Source organism: Talpa europaea, assembly GCF_964194135.1.
Source record: "Talpa europaea genome assembly, chromosome: 12".
Classification (NCBI taxonomy): Eukaryota; Metazoa; Chordata; class Mammalia; order Eulipotyphla; family Talpidae; genus Talpa; species Talpa europaea.
In genome coordinates, this window is record NC_140079.1 from 6,310,120 (window position 1) to 6,328,308 (window position 18,189).

The 18,189-nt window shown below is 50.9% G+C and overlaps 2 protein-coding genes across 4 annotated transcripts in view; one reads left to right on the plus strand and one right to left on the minus strand.

Annotated features, from left to right (window-relative positions):
• HNRNPM (heterogeneous nuclear ribonucleoprotein M) overlaps positions 1 to 9,981 on the plus strand; it is a gene marked incomplete at its 5' end in the record, with an annotated part of 37,772 nt that extends 27,791 nt beyond the window's left edge. For all 3 annotated transcript variants that reach the window (XM_084249527.1, XM_084249528.1, XM_084249529.1), the window contains 4 exons: positions 4,486 to 4,539; positions 6,490 to 7,292; positions 7,813 to 7,864; positions 9,616 to 9,981. In XM_084249527.1, coding sequence (XP_084105653.1) covers positions 4,486 to 4,539; positions 6,490 to 7,292; positions 7,813 to 7,864; positions 9,616 to 9,779 — 1,073 coding nt within the window. In that variant the 3' untranslated portion in view covers positions 9,780 to 9,981. The remainder of the gene's footprint in view (positions 1 to 4,485; positions 4,540 to 6,489; positions 7,293 to 7,812; positions 7,865 to 9,615) is intronic.
• A 1,554-nt stretch (positions 9,982 to 11,535) lies between these two features.
• Positions 11,536 to 18,189, minus strand: PRAM1 (PML-RARA regulated adaptor molecule 1; the record flags this gene model as incomplete). Its single annotated transcript, XM_084248598.1, is given in 11 exon segments — positions 11,536 to 11,578; positions 11,684 to 11,717; positions 11,798 to 11,960; positions 12,096 to 12,204; positions 12,291 to 12,345; positions 14,587 to 14,663; positions 14,740 to 16,304; positions 17,979 to 18,010; positions 18,013 to 18,067; positions 18,071 to 18,119; positions 18,164 to 18,189. Coding segments are annotated over 11 exon segments (2,208 nt in total).

Sequence of the window (18,189 nt, forward strand, 5' to 3'; positions counted from 1 at the left end):
AGACATGATAAAAAATAACACATATTCCTGCTGTCAGCATAGAAATGAAGACGGTAAAATCCCATTGTGTAGAGGAAACCCACTCCAGTTGTCAGAAGAGAAGCCCCATTGCAGCTACTTCCTGTGTGTGAGAGTCTGGGCTTTTGCATTGGATTTAGGTTCTGACCTTGGCCTCACCCTGTTATAGGCATGTGACCTTGGTCAAGTTACTGAGTCATTTGAGCCTCAGTTTCTCTGTGAAAGGCAGTTGTGGTGGTGGGTATCACAGGTGTGTGTGGGCTGGTCGTGAGGGTTCCATGAAATTATAGCACATGTAAGCCCTCAGCATGGTGGGTCTTTGGGAAGTGCCTCATAGATGGAACCTGCTGCTGCATCTACATAAGCAGATTTTCCTGCTGTGGCTCAGCATGCGCTGCTGCCCTCTCCATGCAGGTTGCTGCAGTAGCAGTGGTCGTGCCCATTGCGTGGTTGTCATGTCAGTTGTGAATTAGTCCTTCTCACTGGACTAAAGGGAGGATGTTTTCAGGGATTCACTAGAGGTGGCCATCTTTTTTAAGGAGTAAGGATGAATGTTGGTTTCTAAACATGCTGACTTGGTGGTGGCTGTTGTGTGTCTGTAGTTTTTGTTTTGTTTTTAATGTCTAAAACATAATGGTATTCCTGGAAAGGCCTAGGGTAATATTTTTTTCCACAGAGATGGAGCGTGGCATGGGTGGAGGATTTGAGAGAGACTTTGCCAGAAACGAGATGGGAATGTCTCGAAGCTTTGGAGAGCCCCTTGGCAGAGGAATGGGTAAGAAGGCCCCATGGGCCCCATATGTGCAGGTTCACCCCCCAGGAGTGTAGGGTCATCCTGATATGGAGGCTCTTTCTTAGACAGAGTTGGCTGTTTTTCCTTACGCTTTTAAAAAGTTGTACGTTTTCTCAACCTAGATAAGACCTTTGGTCCTTGAATTTTTTTATTGGTGTTAATAGCACTATTTTTCTTCTCGTTTTTTCAGGTGGCTTCTCTTTTTAATGTTGGTATAAGGTGTTTGCTTGCTGTGGGAATTAAAACTGCTGCTGCTGCATTTACATAACACTGACTCAAGTCATGCTGGAGTTTTTTCAAGGCCATGTTAAGTGGGGGTGTGAGTCTTTATTTAGCCCAGGGTGTTAGGGTGTTCTAGATAAAAAGGATGGCATGGTGTGCTTGTCGATGAAGCCTTTGAAAGAGATCTTGGTGAACTAGACAAGTTTTCTAACATTGGAAGGCCTTGTGTATTTGACTTGTCTGAAGGTAGAGAAATTAACAGCGGTTTTGGTTTGGTTAGATTGCTAAGCAGCTACTTCTTTTCCGTTGATGTCTTCTCCTGCTTTGGGTTTAGATGCTTTTGAGATTGTCAGCCTAATTCTTCCTCATTAGTATGGCACAAAGGTAATGTCTATTCCCGGACCTTAGTTTGTTTTTCTCAAATGGGATTTAGAACATGACTTACTTCTGCCTCCCAACTTAACCTGCTGTTTATCCTGTGTGGATCCAAGTCCACAAGGTGACAGCGTCAAAGACCCTGTTTCTATGGGACATCTTGGGCTGGGTTGTGAGAATTTTCAGTTTTTTATGTTTAGTTTTTATAAGCTAAAGAATTCATGAAGGCTCTAGAAAGATTGGCTATTCAGCTCATCAGTGAGACATGATTCTTAATTTTACAAATTATCTTCAAGACTTTCAACTTTGTCTTTCATGAAAATCAGGAACTTCTAGAAACTGTTTCTCTCAGACTCTGTAGTTAGGTGTAGAGACTTACTTTTCTAATCATGGTTACTTGGTTAACTTGAATGATTTTCTTGCATCTTACTAGACAGGAAGTGAAGATTTACTTCCCCTCCTCCCCCCATACTTACTTAATAAGACTATAGCTTGATACCAGATTATTCCAAACTTTGGAATTTGGGGTGGGAGGGATTATGAATTCATAATCTGTGTGAGTAGGTCAGTTAGTAAGTTTTATATTGCCTTAACAAGCTTTGATTTTGTGTCTTGAAATGGTAGTGTTTTTTAAAAAATATTTTAAAATTTATTGTGATTGGACTACACATACCAGTTTATAGGCATCTGGTTGAGAACAAGATGAGACGTGGCTTTGCTCTGGCCTTTACTCCTTTCCTGCTTTGATGAGTTGCACCTTTGTGATGAGATTGTTGGCCTTACCCTGGTTCCTGCCGTGGCACAAGTGGTGGATCTGGTGAAGTTCCTTGATGTGGCGACAAGAAACTTCCTGTTCCTGTTCTGACCAAAATAGAAGCCATGGCATCTGCAGGCCTTGCTGTCTCCTGAGACTTGGCACCTTCTTTCTTGCTTTGTTTTTTTTTTTTTTTTTTTTTTTTAAAGATTTTATTTATTTATTCATACGAGCTTGGGTGTAGGCCAGAGCTTTGGGAGGGTGAATGGACTCACCAGGAGCAGAATAGATGGTTCTGCTGAAATACACTGCTGAGGGGAGCAGTGGGCAAGACTGAAGAGGTCTGCTGGGCCATGTGGGTCAGCTCCCTGGCCGGGTTCGAACTCGTGATGCAGTGGCTGCGGATTGCTTCATAGTGCTGAGACTTAACACCTTGTACCACCAGGGAGGCCCTTTGACACCTTCTTTCTGGTTAAGGCTATGTGTCCTGAGGTCTCCCAGAATGACCATGGACAAACACAGAAGACTTTGTTAGACTCTCTGGTGTACTACTTTATAATCAGACACAAGTTACTTAAAAGGTCTTTGTACCAAATGAAAGGTTCAGTTTGGGTTTTCACACCTGCTGCCTCCATTTGTTTTTCAGATTCAGTTCTTAATTTCTCTTTCGTTCACTTGACAGTTGAAATCATGCTGCTTTCTATAGTGATTCCTTACTCAGTGTCCCTTTGTGCACTTCTTTGTAAACAACTCCTTGTTGTTTTCAACAGGGTGCTGTGGGGATGTAGATAGAGATGTGGTCCTTGACCTTGGAAGGACAGTTAGGCAGCTGTGGAGATAATGCGTGGCTCAGGATAGCAGAGACCAATATATAGAAGTTGCCTAGTCGGGGAGCTAGTGGACTTGTTGATTCCTGGGGCCCTCAGAGCAGTCCCGCTAGCACCACAGAGAGGTAATGTTTTATCTGTTACAATTGAAAAAAAAAATCCTCCCTCTGGATGGCAGATGGAAGTGTCCTGCTGAGAGAATAATGAATCTGAGCATGAGAAGATCATGCAAGAGACGTGGTTTAAGCTGGATAGGGACTGCGCCTGAGGATGTTCGGTCTAGGTACAGGGTGTATTGGTGGAGGCAAGTGACTGCTGCTGTTGGGTGCAGAGGCTTGGAGGAGATGAGGCTCTGTCTACCCAGGACAGGAAGAAAAGATTCATTTCAGAGTCAGCACTGCGAGGCCTGTGATTGTTCATGAAAAGAATCTGGCTTTTCTCTTCAAACCAGTGGTGTACCGGCTGTGAAGACTTGAAGGGAATCGTTTGACCCATGTGCCGTTTTAGAGACGTGAACCTAGACTCTGGCATGCTGAGCAAAACTGTAGGCATCACGGAAAAATAAACCCTGTACTTACTTGGCTTGCAGGCTAGACAGTCTTGTTTCTAGGTGTGCTTTCCCACCTCCTTCCTCTAGCAGGTATCAGCGCTCAGAGCAGCTGTGGGACAGATTCTAGCCTTCGTAGCTGTGGTCATAGGAGATGGGCACTATGACTCTGATTGTTGTCCATGTTTCTGGCCATATTTCAGGACGAGAGGGGGTGGCTTTCTTCTACATAATGGAATACCAAAATGAACTTCTAAGAGCAAGCACTAACCATAGCATTAGACAAACTTTAAAGAGGAACCTTTGGCAAGCAAGCAGCAGTGTTTTCCATTTTGGACCGCAGAGATGCTGAGTTCTTATTCCTGAGGCTTTGTGACTCAGTCAAGCCCCGCTCCTTCTGGGCAGGACTGGTGGGCTCAATTTGCTGATGTGCCTTTCTGTTCATCAGGCCATATTTCTAGCACTCCATTTGATTTTGCTGAATATTAGGGTTTATAGGGTGTAAGTGTAGCTATAACTTCTGCTGGGGGATAAATGCAAGGTATTGCTTGGATCTGGGTGGGTGAGTGCAGTCTTGATACTGAGGGTCTGAGCCAGCTTCAGAAAATTGCTGCCAGCCTAATTTTTGTTGTGACTTAGAGTTCAGCTGAGAGGTGCACACTGCTTCCTAGCGCTCTGTTGGGGCGTTCCCAGATGACCCCCGAAACTGGGCCTCAGACTCTGGAGCTTCATGGGATCCTGGCATCGTGAACATCATCAAGGACTCTTAACCATTTTTTTCTAATAAAGTGATCTTGTCTATGTGTATATTTTTCAGCCCTTCCCCCTCCACTCCCCCCTCCCTTTAAAAAAATAATCAGTAGTATTCCTACTCTGGAATCTGTATTAAACACATTTCTATTACCATAGAGAAATTTGGCTAATTTTTTTTTCTTCCTGATTTCCTTAGAAATCCTAAGTAATGCACTGAAGAGAGGAGAGATCATTGCAAAGCAGGGAGGAGGTAGGAAACACTTAGTTTTGATGTTCTGATTTTTAGAATAGGCTGTTATTACTGGGGATAGTAGAGTGTAGTGATGAAAATCCTGGGTACTGGGGTGGGAACCAGCTCTACCTCTTCTAGCTGTTTGATGTTTGGCAAGTTACTGAACCTCTCTATTCATACTGTAACATTTGGGATATAATAGTACCCACCCAATGGGACTGTCATAAAGAATAAATGGTTAAAAAAAAATTTAAAAAAAAAGAATAAATGGTTAATACATATAAAAAAGAGTACTTGCCTAAGTGCTGTGTGCTAGCCATTGTCATTATAATGTCCACTTAATCTGGGGGCTCTTGTTTTTGATACTATAAAATTGCAAATTCCTGAAAGTAAATATTTTTATCTGATTATAAAAAATAGCATATAGTCTTTCATATGGCATGCTTTTTGAAATATGCACATGTTCATAAAGAAATTAAAAATAAAAAAATTAAAAATAGCATGAAGTATCTGAAATCTTGCTGCCTAGGGATGAATGCCTTAAACTTTTTGGTACATGTCCTTCCACTAATACACATTTTTGGAAGTGGATACATAAGACCAAAGAGCTTTAGCTCAGCTGTTTTTCCATAGTTCTGAGGCATTTCCTTGGTAACGTCATTTATTGATCATTGCTATGGTGGGCTGATTCTAGAACTCCATGTGGGCATGCTGCTGTGGCATCTGGGGGCGGGGGGGGGGCTGCAGCCACCTTTCTGATGATGCTTGGGCATGCTCCCTAGCCTAAGTCTGTTCCCTTTTTTGTTTCTGAGAAATTTCTTAACTGAAAATCTAATGTCAATTTGTGTTTACATTTTGCCACTCGGTGTGCTGTTAACTCAGCTAAGGAAACAGGCATGGAGAATGAAGTGACTTGTTGAGGTCATGACATTGGTCAACTAGAGAGTCAGCCATAGAAATTGAGTTTTCTCTTGTATTTGCATCTTGGATGGGGCTGCTTGGATTAGTAATGAGCTGGCTGAGGGCTCAGTTGCAGCCCTTTTCAGAAGCAGCTGGACAGCAGTGGTGATGGTGAAGCTTTAGTAAGGGGACCCTTGAGCACTGTGTGTGGAGCAGTTGAGTGCAGTGATCTGGGTGAAACCACACCTTCCTTCACCAGTTGTAAGCAGCACAGATTCCCTATCCACTGCTGACTTACTGGCGCGTCCAGCTGAACTGTGGCAGCGAGAGCCTAGCCCTGGGCCTCTTCCTGAATCCACTCTGCAATGCCATCGACTTTTTTTTTTTTACAGAGACAGCAAACTTTAATACAAGTCGGTTGGCAGTCTCATTGACAGAGTAAAGTGACCTGGAAGTGACCGTCTGTGTTCCTTTATACACAGAGGATCTGTTGTGTTTGTTTTCTTTACCTTCTTGATTACATGGCTATATAATAGCGTCTCTCTGCTCTGGGGGCATTAAGGAGAAATGCAGCCAGATTTGCCCACCAGCAGGGCATCTTAGAGGAACAGTTGGGAGAAGATTTTAAATCGTCACCATATAATCCCTGTAACCCATTAAACTAGGTGACCCTCTGAGCCTGGGGCTTCTGTGCCTCTTCCCTTGAGTATTTCTTCATGTATGGTGGTGGGAAACAGCTGTCTTCTCAGGCAGAAGCTGACAAAAAGAAGTGCTAGCACTTTGAAGTAACTTTGTTGACGCAAGTCCTCCAGGATAGTTCTTCCCTTTTTTAAAAATTTCAGTTGTGCCATAGAATTAGGAAGAATGATATACTCACTAGTACACAATTTTAGTGATTGCCAATGTTTTAAGGGATGTCTAATGGTTAATTATTGTGGGGCGTAATTCCTGATCTGTGTTTGAGCTTGTGAAGTGCCCAGTTCTCCGCACCCAGGTCACTCCTGGCATGGTGTGCGCACAGATGCGCATCTCCCTGACATCTGCCTGTGTTTTGTGGCCCTGTTTCAGGTGGAGGCGGAGGCAGTGTCCCCGGGATCGAGAGGATGGGCCCCGGCATTGACCGCATTGGGGGTGCCGGCATGGAGCGCATGGGCGCAGGCCTGGGCCACGGCATGGATCGTGTGGGCTCCGAGATCGAGCGCATGGGCCTGGTCATGGACCGTATGGGCTCAGTTGAGCGCATGGGCTCCGGCATTGAGCGCATGGGCCCACTGGGCCTTGACCACATGGCCTCCAGCATCGAGCGCATGGGCCAGACCATGGAGCGCATCGGCTCTGGCGTGGAGCGCATGGGTGCCGGCATGGGCTTTGGCCTTGAGCGCATGGCCGCACCCATTGACCGAGTGGGCCAGACCATTGAGCGCATGGGCTCAGGTGTGGAGCGTATGGGCCCTGCCATCGAGCGTATGGGCCTGAGCATGGAGCGCATGGTGCCCGCAGGCATGGGGGCTGGCCTGGAGCGCATGGGCCCTGTGATGGATCGCATGGCCACTGGCCTGGAGCGCATGGGCGCCAACAACCTGGAGCGTATGGGCCTGGAGCGCATGGGCGCCAACAGTCTGGAGCGTATGGGCCTGGAGCGCATGGGCGCCAACAGCCTGGAGCGCATGGGCCCTGCCATGGGCCCAGCCCTGGGCGCTGGCATTGAGCGTATGGGCCTGGCCATGGGTGGCGGCGGCGGTGCCAGCTTTGATCGTGCCATCGAGATGGAACGTGGCAATTTTGGAGGAAGCTTCGCAGGTTCCTTTGGTGGAGCCGGTGGCCATGCTCCTGGGGTGGCCAGGAAGGCCTGCCAGATATTTGTGAGAAATGTAAGTGACTCTTCAGGAGCTTCAATAATCTTGCACACAAGGGAGGAGGGAGTCAGGAGGTCAGAGGGGCTGATGGTGAAGTCAGAAGTGGTGCCCTCAGACAGGTGGCATGCACTGAGTAGCATGCAGAACTACCTTCTCTTGGCCCCTAGACTTTGGTGCTGGGGAGGCTGAGGAAGGAGTGTTGAGAGCTACCCTGCACCTTGGTATGAGAATTCAGAAGGAAAGCAGCTGTATCTGAATAATCTTTACCAAATCGGTTGTCTTTCGCTGCTGTCTCGTCGTTCTATGGACACTTGCATACTACAGTTTAGATACTGAGAAGTGATTTGGCTAAGCTTAGAACCTCATTCTTGACAGACCTGTTTTGTTCTCTCTGCTGTCTCAGTTTGAAGATCAGCCAGTTTCTTTGTGTAATAAATCCTTTGTAATAAAAGTCACCCCTCAGGTGATTGTGACGTTCATGCATTGGGATTCGGTTGAGTCACTAATTGGTCTCTCCTTTCCCTCCCCCCCCCAGCTCCCATTTGATTTTACATGGAAGATGCTAAAAGACAAATTCAACGAATGTGGTAAGTGTTTGAGACTTTCTAGGTGCTTCCATGTGTTGTGGCTGCAGAATGTTAGCTTATTAGTGATGTGGTTGAGTTGTGCAGCAAAGCTTCCATTGTAGTCCTCCAGCCACTTTCCATCCACAGTAGATGGACTCTGAGAGCAGATGGGACTTGCCATTTTTCTGCCATGCAAATATTCAAGCAGTTTGTTGAGTTTCCTGTTGTGTGTCGGACACTTCTCTCTTTTCATTTCATCCTTTTTCTCTCCTTTTAGGGTTTTAAAAAAAAGCAGTAGTTTGTCCCCATTTTACAGATAAATCAGGGAAAGCTACATTCCCAGGGTCAAATGGCTTTTAAGTGACAGTTATATAAACACAGCAGATCCTTGAAGAATGAATGCTTTATTATGTTGATTTGGGGTGGGGAGTCCTGGATGACATAGTATGAAATGGTCTTCTTTGGGGACCTGGTTTTGCTTGAATTCTCAGTGTCCAAATTCAGGATAAGGTACAGCGTGGATTCTGTTATGCAGCAGCTTGTGGGGCTGAGGGCCTCTGATTTCCTGACGCCCAGCAACCATGCTGGAAGACTCATTTTGCAACAGACAGGATGTTGTTTCCTTTCCCTGCCCTCCAATTGACCACAAAGCTCTCATTCCCCCATGATTACTGTTCTTTGTAACCATGTCAAGCCTCACCTGAGGTCCGGGTGGCTTTGCTGGGTCAGGCAAGTGTTTTCTCATTTCCTATTTCAGTGGTGGCTTAGATTTCACCACTGCTGTACTTCTCCTGCTTCTTCTGGGGTGAGCTGCTGAGCCATAGCCTGCTTTCTTGCCTCGTTTTTTTTCCCTTTTCCCCTACTCCTTGATTTTCACATTGCAGCTAAGTATTCTGAAAAGCCAGATCGGATCATGCCACTCTTCCTGCACAGGTGCCTGGAGGTGCTCCTCTGCTGACGAAGTCCAGACTCACAAGCCTCTGTCCAACTTGGTCCCTCTTTTAGCTACCCCCTGCTCCTGAGTCGCAGGGGGTGTTTCCCAGAAGCTCTCTGTTGGTAGCTATTCCTGGCAGTAGTGTTTTCTTTCGGTCAGCTTCTACTTAGACGGTCAGCTTCTACTTAGACGGTCAGCTTCTACTTAGACAGCTTCAGAACTTTCCTGTGAGAAGCCCTCCGGGCTATTGCCCCTCCCTCAGGCGGAGTTAATGACTAGAAATATGGGCCCATGACACACAGTCTTGACCTTGACACTGAAGTAGAGGCCTTTGTTTCTATGACTTTCCCCTGTAGACTTGTGTCCATAGTGCTTGACACATACCCGGATGCTTAATAGGTGCTTGAATATGTGTTGCCTGCTTGCTCATTATTATACAGCTTCTGTTTGGAGAACAGGAACATACATTGTATTGGCAGTGGCCTTGTCATTGGGTGGCGTGGTGTATTGAAAATGAAGCCTCTGAATTTACCTGTGAAGTTTGCTTTACACAACTCCTTTTTACCCTTTCAAGTGTAAAGGTATGCATTTGAAGTGATCATGGGCCATGGTCACCGTGTTGTCCTGCTGGCAGAAGAATGGCAATGTGGCTGGGTGTAGTGGCTGGGCTCCTCCTGTGGGGTTTCGAGCATTCGTGCTCTAGGCGCGAGGGCCTCTTTCCCTTTTGACTCTGTCAACCAAAATCCAACAGGTGATCTGGACTGAGTGGAGCCCAGACTGAGGCTGAGCTCTGGCTTTGCCTGATGAGTTGTGGTCTCTTCTTCCCTCCCTGTGCCAGGCCACGTGCTGTATGCCGACATCAAGATGGAGAATGGGAAGTCCAAGGGGTGCGGTGTGGTTAAGTTTGAGTCGCCAGAGGTGGCTGAGCGAGCCTGCCGGATGATGAATGGGATGAAGCTGAGTGGCCGAGAGATTGATGTTCGAATCGATAGAAATGCTTAAGCAGTTGCCTTTTTTAAACATCGATACCAGACCTCTGAATTTGTATTTTTTCTTGTTAACCATTTTAATTTGTTGGCTGGATGTATAAAGATGTTTAAAAAATTCAGTTGCTTTTTGGGGTAATTTGAATTACTTTTTTAATGACTGGGGGTTCCATTTGACTGTTTGCATTGAGATTGCAATGTGCGCAATTTTTTTTGTAGTTGTGGCATCTTGTTGACATCAAATATGACTTTGATAATAAATACCAGTTCCTGAAAACTGCTTGTTTTTGTGTTTGTGTTGTGTGGGGCAACCATGTGAAGTTTGGGGGAGCTAGAGTCTCTGTTTCATTTTCTACCTTTGGAGCTGTGACCATCAGCAATGTCACTCCCAGTCTTGACCGTGGAACCTGGGGGTGAGAGGACATGGGCCCTGGCTACTTTTAGGAAAGCTCTTCTATGGAAGCAGAATCTGACTGGACTTGAATTTTCCTCAGTGCTGGTCATGGAGCACATGGCTCTTCAGAGCGCTCTTGAAAGCCAGCCAGTCTCTCTCTTGTGCAGTTTGTTGTGAAAGGGCACAGACTGTATCAGGCTCCTTTCCAGTTTAGCTTTTGTCTTACTCTGCTCTGGCTACCCTAACAGAAACACCATAAGCTGGGCGGTGTATAAACGGTAAACATTTATTTCTTAGCAGTTCTGGAGGCTGGCAAGTCCGAGGTGCCAGTGGATTTACTATAGTGAGGGCCTGCTCCTGGCTTACAGATGGCACCTTCTGGCTGTGTCCTCCATGGTGGACGTGGGGAGGAAGTTTTCCCAGGCCTCTAAGGGCACTAATTCCATTCACGAGGGCTCCATCCTTGTGACCAAATCACCCCAAAGGCCCCATCTCTAAATACCATCCCCATTATACATTACGTTTTTTGACAAAGGAACTGGGGGGAGGGGGCACATTCAGTCCACAGCAGCTTTTCTTTGCTAACAGACCAAGCAGAGTGCAAGTTTCTGAGCATATCAATGTCAGAGGTTCCCACTGAACTTGATATTAGGCTCTGTCAGAACTGCATGGTTCCTCCCCCACCTCCATCACCTCAGCTCATATGATCTCATACATAGGTTCACTTGGACTAGACAGGGATTTATATTTTGTGCTGCTGCTTGTCCCGTGGGTGTGGAGGGTTGCTGCGTGTGGGATGTCCTGTCTCGCCTGACCTGGCTGGCAGCTGACTTGGGGTCCAATCTCAGAGAATCCATTCGCTTTGAAGCTTCAAAAAGTACCTGTTCCCTCCTACTTTACTGATTCCCTGCCACACTTTCCTTCTTCCTTACCTTTGTCCCTGAGGCGTGAGGCTGGGGGGAGGGGGGTGAGTCTGGGCAGCCCCATAGATACCCCTCAAGTGTCTGGTCAAGAATCCTGTTTCAGTGTGTGTGCTAATCGGGGGGAAAAGAAGAGACAAGAAGCAGGGATTGTGTCAAAGAGGAACTTTATGTGTCCATATATGTGGTCAGAACTGGATAATTCTGTGACTGCCAAGCTGGAATCCAAAGTTCTGTGTAAGTGGGTGGCTGGGCTGGTGGGTTGTCAAGGTCCCCAGGCCTGCAGGCCTTATTATCATTGTCCCCTGGGGAATGGTTGACTCTCCTGAGGATCTGCTGAGGAAAGATGACTTCCGGTGACCTCCCCATAAGCAGGGTGTGAGCAGCCTCTGGGGGAGTGGGGTGCGGCTTATCCCTATCCAGAGTTTTGTGGTCCCTCCTAACCCACCCAGGGCAATCTACATACCCCAGAAGCCAACGTCATCATACACCTCCGTTTCCCTGGTGGAGAGCACAGTTGCATTAGCAAGGGTGACCATGTTCCATTGGCTCCCCTTTTCTTCCCTACCTCACCACCCCCGCCCCACCATGAGGGTCAGCACTCACAGGGGCAGTAGAGCCATTCTGGGCACATAGCCATCTGGAAGAGACAGCAGGGATGGGTGAGCTCTCTCCGCGGTGGCCCAGTTCCCCAGGGATGACCAGGCTGGCCTCACTTACACTTGCCCTTGGTGTCCCGGCACAGCATCTCCTGCTCATTGGTGAACTCGATCACCTCCAGGATCTCCCCACGCCGAATCCCAAGGTACTTGCCACCCCCACGTCGGGTCTTGGCGTTGGGGTCGATCATCATCTTTGTCTTAATCACGATCTCCCCCTCAAACTGGGGAGTGAGATGTTAGAACTTTTGCTTGTACTCCCCTCCCCCCCCCACCCCCCGGCTTCTTCCCAGTGGACTCTTAGTGCCTCAGTTAACTGGGCAGCGCCCGCTCTCCCTGGCCTCTCTTTGTGTCCACACCTTGAACTTCTTCCGGAACTCCCTCTCCGCTTTCTCAGCCTTTCTGATCTGCTTCTGGGTCTTTTGGTCTGTAGGTGTCAACTGCTGTTGTTGGGAGGCCTTCTCCTTCCTAAGTCTCACAGGAATTGGGTGTTTGTGAGTGAGAGGTCCACCCAGAGCTTGGCCCCGCCCACCTCACACTCTGTCCTGTGGTACCTGAGCTCTCGATCTTGTGACTTCCTAGTGGGTTGCCAGGTGGATGACACTTCATCTGAGGGGAGTTAGAACACTGAGTTAGGACGTGCTGTCACTCAGCCTCTCAACCTGGTGGCTTACTCATGTGGGAGCCTTGCCTCTGTCCCTTCTCTGCACCTAGACCCCCTGCAAACTCGCAGCCCTGCCCACCCCGGGCCACCTTCCTCATGCTTTCACCTGTGTGGCCTAGTAGCTTGCCTTTATCTTTACTCCTGCCACCCTCTGAAGGATGCATGAACTCTATTGAGTTGAGTTAACTTCAGCCCTCACAACTGTCTTGATGCCAGGCGATACCTTTGTTCCCAACTTGGCTAATGCTGAAATAAAGCAACCTAGTCAAGGTCACCCAGCTGGCAGTATTTGTAGGTTTTTGAGACTGTGTCTTGTCTGCCTCCTAGAGCAGGTTGGGTTCTGGGAGTTGAAATGAGATTTGGGTCAAAAAATAGCAGCATTTCCTTGAGGCACATGGAGTCTGCTCTGAGAAAGGACTAATAGGGTGGGCTTCTTGACTGGCTGAACTGATGAGCTGGACTCTGGCTGACTTTTTGGTATAGGTCCAGTCTACATATGGGTATGAGCCAAGAAAGCTGCTGGCCGGAGTTTGGACCCCCCCAAGTGGACTCTGAACACTGCAGCCCGCAGCCCATGGAGGGGTGTTTATGTGTTACATCTCCACCCTTTCAGAAGCTGGGCTTAATCTCTAGCCTTTGCTACAGTCTACCTAGAACATTCCATCCACAGTCTCCTGCCTCCGAGTCGTCCCGCTGGGAGCAGTCCTGACTCCAGGACCCCCATCTCCCCCCCCCCGCCCCCGCCCCAGGAACCTAACACACTCAGCAACTAAGAGGACATCTGGCACCACCCCGCAGCTCGGACTACTTGTGGCCGTGCTTCCGGGTGTGGGACCCAAGTGTCCTCAGAGCCTGTCCTCCCCCACCAGCCAGCTCAGATCCTAGCTCTCCTCCAGGAAGACTCCCCCAGCTGCAAGGGAAAGTTCTGGACTGGGGCGGCCATTGCTAAATGTGGCAGAGTGGGAAGGACGAGCCCTGCGTCCTTCAGGGGAAACAGATTTGAAAAGAGCCAAGAAGCAGCCTTTCAAGCAAGGGACGGTGTATACTACCTGTGAGACTCGCACAGCGTCTCAGGAAGGAAGAGATCTGAGGAGGTCTGGTTTTTGATCAGCATCATCTAGAATGACTGGTATAGAATGGACTGGAGAAGATGAGCCACAGGGCCTCAGGAGAAAGAAGCAGGAGGTAAATCTGTGCTAACAGACCTGTTGCAAGTCACTCCTGGAGCAAGCCCAGGGGAAGCAGAGGGGCCTGGGAAGGAGTGATAGCCAGAGGCAAGCGAGCAGCAGACCTAGGCACTAGTGGAGAGGGAGGGAGGCAAGTGCTGACATGTCCAGGACACCTGTGATGACGTGTTCACCTGTCAGGCTCTTCCCAAGGAGAGGGCAGGGGTGCATGCTGGCAGCAGAGTGCCTGGCTCCCTTGTATTGACTCTGAACTGGGCCATGTTATTTCATGGGCCCTCGAGCTTCCGTGTCTGTAAAGGAGGTTAATGTGGCCTTGGAGGGTGGGGGATGTGCAGAGCCACATGCATGTAAAGTGTTTTCATGGCAGCCATCTTTTCACGTCAGCTTGGTGGAGGAATTAATCCTGGAGCTGGGCTGAAGGGGCAGGACTGCTAGGTCGTCCTGTTCTCAGAGCAGAGACTGGGACAAAAGGAGTGCAGATTGCGTCCTGGACAGCAGGGCAGGGCGGAGAGGGCTTGGACAGCAGACACCACCGTGCGCCACCACGCCTTGTTGCCAGCCTGTGCTGCTCTTGAGTTCTGACATGCCCGTGGTGAGCCCTGACCCCTTGTCTCCCGCTCGGGGGTGACTGCATCCTGCGTCCAGGCAGTCGACTTAAAACTGGGCACTCCTCGATGTCTGGAGCCCTGTCACAAGCCACCACTAAATCCTTTCCTGCTTTTCACCTGACGTCCACAACCTCTCTCCACACTCCTGCCCTGGCCCCACCATACTGGTGGCATCTGGGATGCCCTTCCTCACACTGTTCCCCTCACCAGGAGCTGGTATGACCTTTCTGAAAGGCCTGCCACCCTTCTCTCCCCTCCCCTGCAGCTGTCAGGGAGAGGGGTTGCTGCTTAGCCTCAGCATCAGCACGGCAGAAAATGCCTTTGCAAGGAATGCTTCTCAGATGCCCAGGCAGGGAGGCCGGCTCACAGCCCAGCCCTGCCACCAACAAACCTCTGCTCTTGGGGCTGGGTCTGGAGTCCTCCGTGGGCTCCACGTCATCGTACAGCTCATAGATCTCATCCGGGTTCCTGCAGGGATACCGGAAATGAGGGCCTCTTTCAGCCCCATGACCTGCCCTTGTCCACCATTATTCCCCATACTCACTCAGGGGCGTCTTCGGGCTGTCTGGCCTGGGAGAGAGTCCCGGCCGCAGAGCGGGTTCTCCTCAGGGCTGTGGAGGAAGAGAGTAGGAGGGAGGCAGGCACAAGGGAGCTTCTGTCCCCTGCGTTCTGCCTGTGCCGCCTTGACCCACCTGAGGCTGCTGGACGCCATAGGCTCTGGAAGTCCACGGGTCCTGGGGGCAGCGGGGGCTTGGCTGGGGCGGGCCCCAGGCTGCTGACTGGAGGCAGAGGTCGCCGCCGGGGCGTGCGGCCAGGCGTGAGGCCCGGCTTCGACCCGCTTCTGCGAGTGAGCATGCCTGCCCTCTGGCACCCGGCTCCGAGCCCCAGGCTGAGTGGGAGCCTGGCGCGGGGGCCCGCGGTGGCCGAGGGCAGGGAGCTTTCAGAAGCGGAGCCGGGGAGTGGGGGCTTTCTAGGGAGGTCATTGAAGAACTCGGCCTGAGGGTGCCTCTTGGGCAAAGAATTGGGCTCAACCTGGCACTTGGACTGTGGAGACTTCCTAGGGCACACACTGAACTCGGGCTCCGAGGATGTCCTGGGGAGGCCACCCAGCTTGGGCTGGGGGCGCTGCTTGGAGAGCGCTTTGAATTCAGGCTGCTGCAGCTTCTTGGGAAACAAGCTGACTTCGGGCTCCGAGCATGTCCTGGTAAGGTCACCAGGCTTGGGCTTTGGGGGGTTCTGGGGGGGGTCACCCAGCTGAAGTTGTGGGATCTTTCTGGGAAATGCACCGAAGTCAGACTGTGGGGATTGGGGGTGGGGTTCACTTAACTCGCACTTCCAGGAGGGCATCTGAGGGGCCTCACTGAACTCAGACTGTGGCAGGTACTTAGGGTGGCCACCGACCTGAGTCAGTGGGGGCCTTCTGAGGTTCGAGTTGAACTCTGGCTGCCGGGGCTTCTTGGGAAGGGCACTGTCAACAGGCTTCAGGGGGTGGGGTTGGGGCTCTCTGGACTCAGGCTTCCCAGGGGGCGTTTTCGGGACCTCACTGAACTCTGGCTGTGGCAGGGACTTCTTAGGGAGGCCACCGATCTGTGATTGTGAGGGCTTTATGGGGGGCACACAAAACTCAGGAGGTGGGGGCTTCTTGGGAGAGGTACTGAACTCTGGCTGCAAGGACTTCAGGGTGGCCTCACTGGGCTCAGGCTGTTGGAACTTCCTGGAGGATGCACTGAATTTGGGTTCGGCAGGCAGCTTGGAGGGGTTGCTGAGCTCTGGCTTCCCGGGCTTCCAGGCAAGTGTACTGGGCTCTGGCTGCGAGACCTTCTGCGGGACCTCACTGGCCTCAGGCTGTGAGGGCTTCCTGGGGAATAGGGTGGCCTCTAACTGTGGGAACTTGTTAGAGAGTTCACCGAACTCAGGTTTGGGGGGCTTTGGAGGCAGATGGGTGAACTCAGGCTGCTGCGGCTTCCTGGGCACTACACTGAACTCAGGTTGTGGGGGCTTCTTGAGTTTGTTGAATTCAGGCTTTGGGGATTTTTGGGGGAGTTCGCTTTTCTCAGGCTGAGAGGCCTGAAATTTTGCTTGAAGGCTCCGGAAGTCCTGATGGCTCCCCTAGGGAACACAGAGCCAGTCAGGCAGGGGCCTGGGCACAGAGGGTCACGGGGGCACAGGGACATGGTCACAGACACACCCCCACCTGGCTCCCAATTTGCTGGCCTTGTTCACCCGCCCTCTGTCCCCAGTCCTTCTCTGTTGGCTGTTCTATCCCCACCTTCCCCCAGTCCCTCGCGCCTCTAAACTGCACCCAACCTCACTGGGACAACCCCTCCCCCCATCAGGACAGGAGCCCCTGGTGCTCCCACAGCTCTCCCCTCAGTTGAAGATGCTTCCCTAGTATCATTGGACCCTGCCTTCTTTCAGCTCCCCATGTTCCCAATTCACTTGTGTTCTAATTTCAGAATATTTCTCGAATTCCACTACTTATTGCGTGCACCACTGTCATCTGTGTGGTAACTGTCCCCCCATCCCTGATCAGTCCCCAGAACAGCAGACAGACAGCTGTGAACACTAAGTGGGTCTGCGACCTGCTGCTCATAATCCTGCAGGTTCATTCCCCGCAGTAAGAGCCGTAGACCTGAGGGCCCTGTCTGTGGCAGGGCCCTGGCGGCCCCTCCCCGTCATCCCCTGGGCCGGCCACCTCTCCCCTGCCCTCTCCTCCAGGCCTTCTGAGCAGTGACCGTTCTCCTGTCCACCCCTTGCGTGGGACCCTGCCCTCACCGCACCACCTCTGCGCCCCTGCCCCCGGCCTCTGCTCCAGTACTTCCTTAGTGAACATTAAAGAACATTCCCAGTACGCTGCCCCTCGCCGACCTGCCGCTGTGCAGCATACTGGTTGTCTGTGTTGTTTTTCAGGTTTTGCTTCGCTGCTTTATTACTATTTTTTCCAATCTCTCTAATTCCAGCCCCCAAGTCCTGTGGACATCAGTGCCACAAGGAAAGCAGCCTGGCCTGCTCCCTGCTGTTCTCCCAGGGCCTGGCACAAGTAGGTGCTCACAAATCTTCTAACGAAGGAAATCTAGGGCAAAGGTGCAGGCATATGCCCAGCCACATCCAGTCTGACTGTAGATGGGCAGAAACCCCAGTGCTGTGCCCCCTCAGTCACAGACCCCTGGCTGCCGGCGGCCAGAAGTGGACAGGCACGCGTGTCGCTTGCCACAGCCAGCCGGTCGCAGACAGGCAGAAACGCAGGACCTTTGCCCTGTCTGTGCTGCACTTCCCCTCCAAAGAAGGCGTAGGAGGCTCTCTGCACCTGCGGCCTGAAGTACTCTGAAAGACCTTCCTGGGTGGGTCTGAACAAGGGCTTCTCGGTGACCCACTGGGCCAGCGAAGTCTGCATCAGCAGGTCACCTCTGGATGACGGGGTCTTCATGGTGGGGGGCGCAGTAGATACGTGACCCACTTTAACACCCCAAAGGAAACCCTTGCATTCATCCTGACCCCTGTTTCCAGGCTGCTGTTCATGCTGGCTGGGGGCAGGGGAGTCATTCTGGGCAGCCCACGGGGCTGCTCATGGTCACAGCCTCAGCTGGGCCCCAAGACCCTTGGGTCTGGGCTGCCCTGGGGAGTGTGCTGACCGCTTCCTTTCTCTTGGCCTTTGACACTGCCATTCCCTCCCCTGCCCCAACAGGATCCACCTGGTTCGCCTCTGTCCCCTCAGAAAATGTCGTCTAGTCTCACCCCTTGTCTCCAGCCCGTGAGGGGCTCTCCGGGGGCCTGGGCACTCACCATGGCTGCAGGCAAGAGATGGGCCAAGGGCAAGTGGGACCAGAGCCGGGGCTGCTGCCTTCAGGAAGTGATTGTGGCTTCTGACCCCATCAGGGTGGGGAGGACAGAGGAGGAAGGAAAGGGGGCGGGGATGACCCCAGCCTGGCCCCAGATCCTGTCAGACACTCTGTTGCTGTCCTCGCTACCGTGTCCCTGGCGCCCGCGTGGGCAT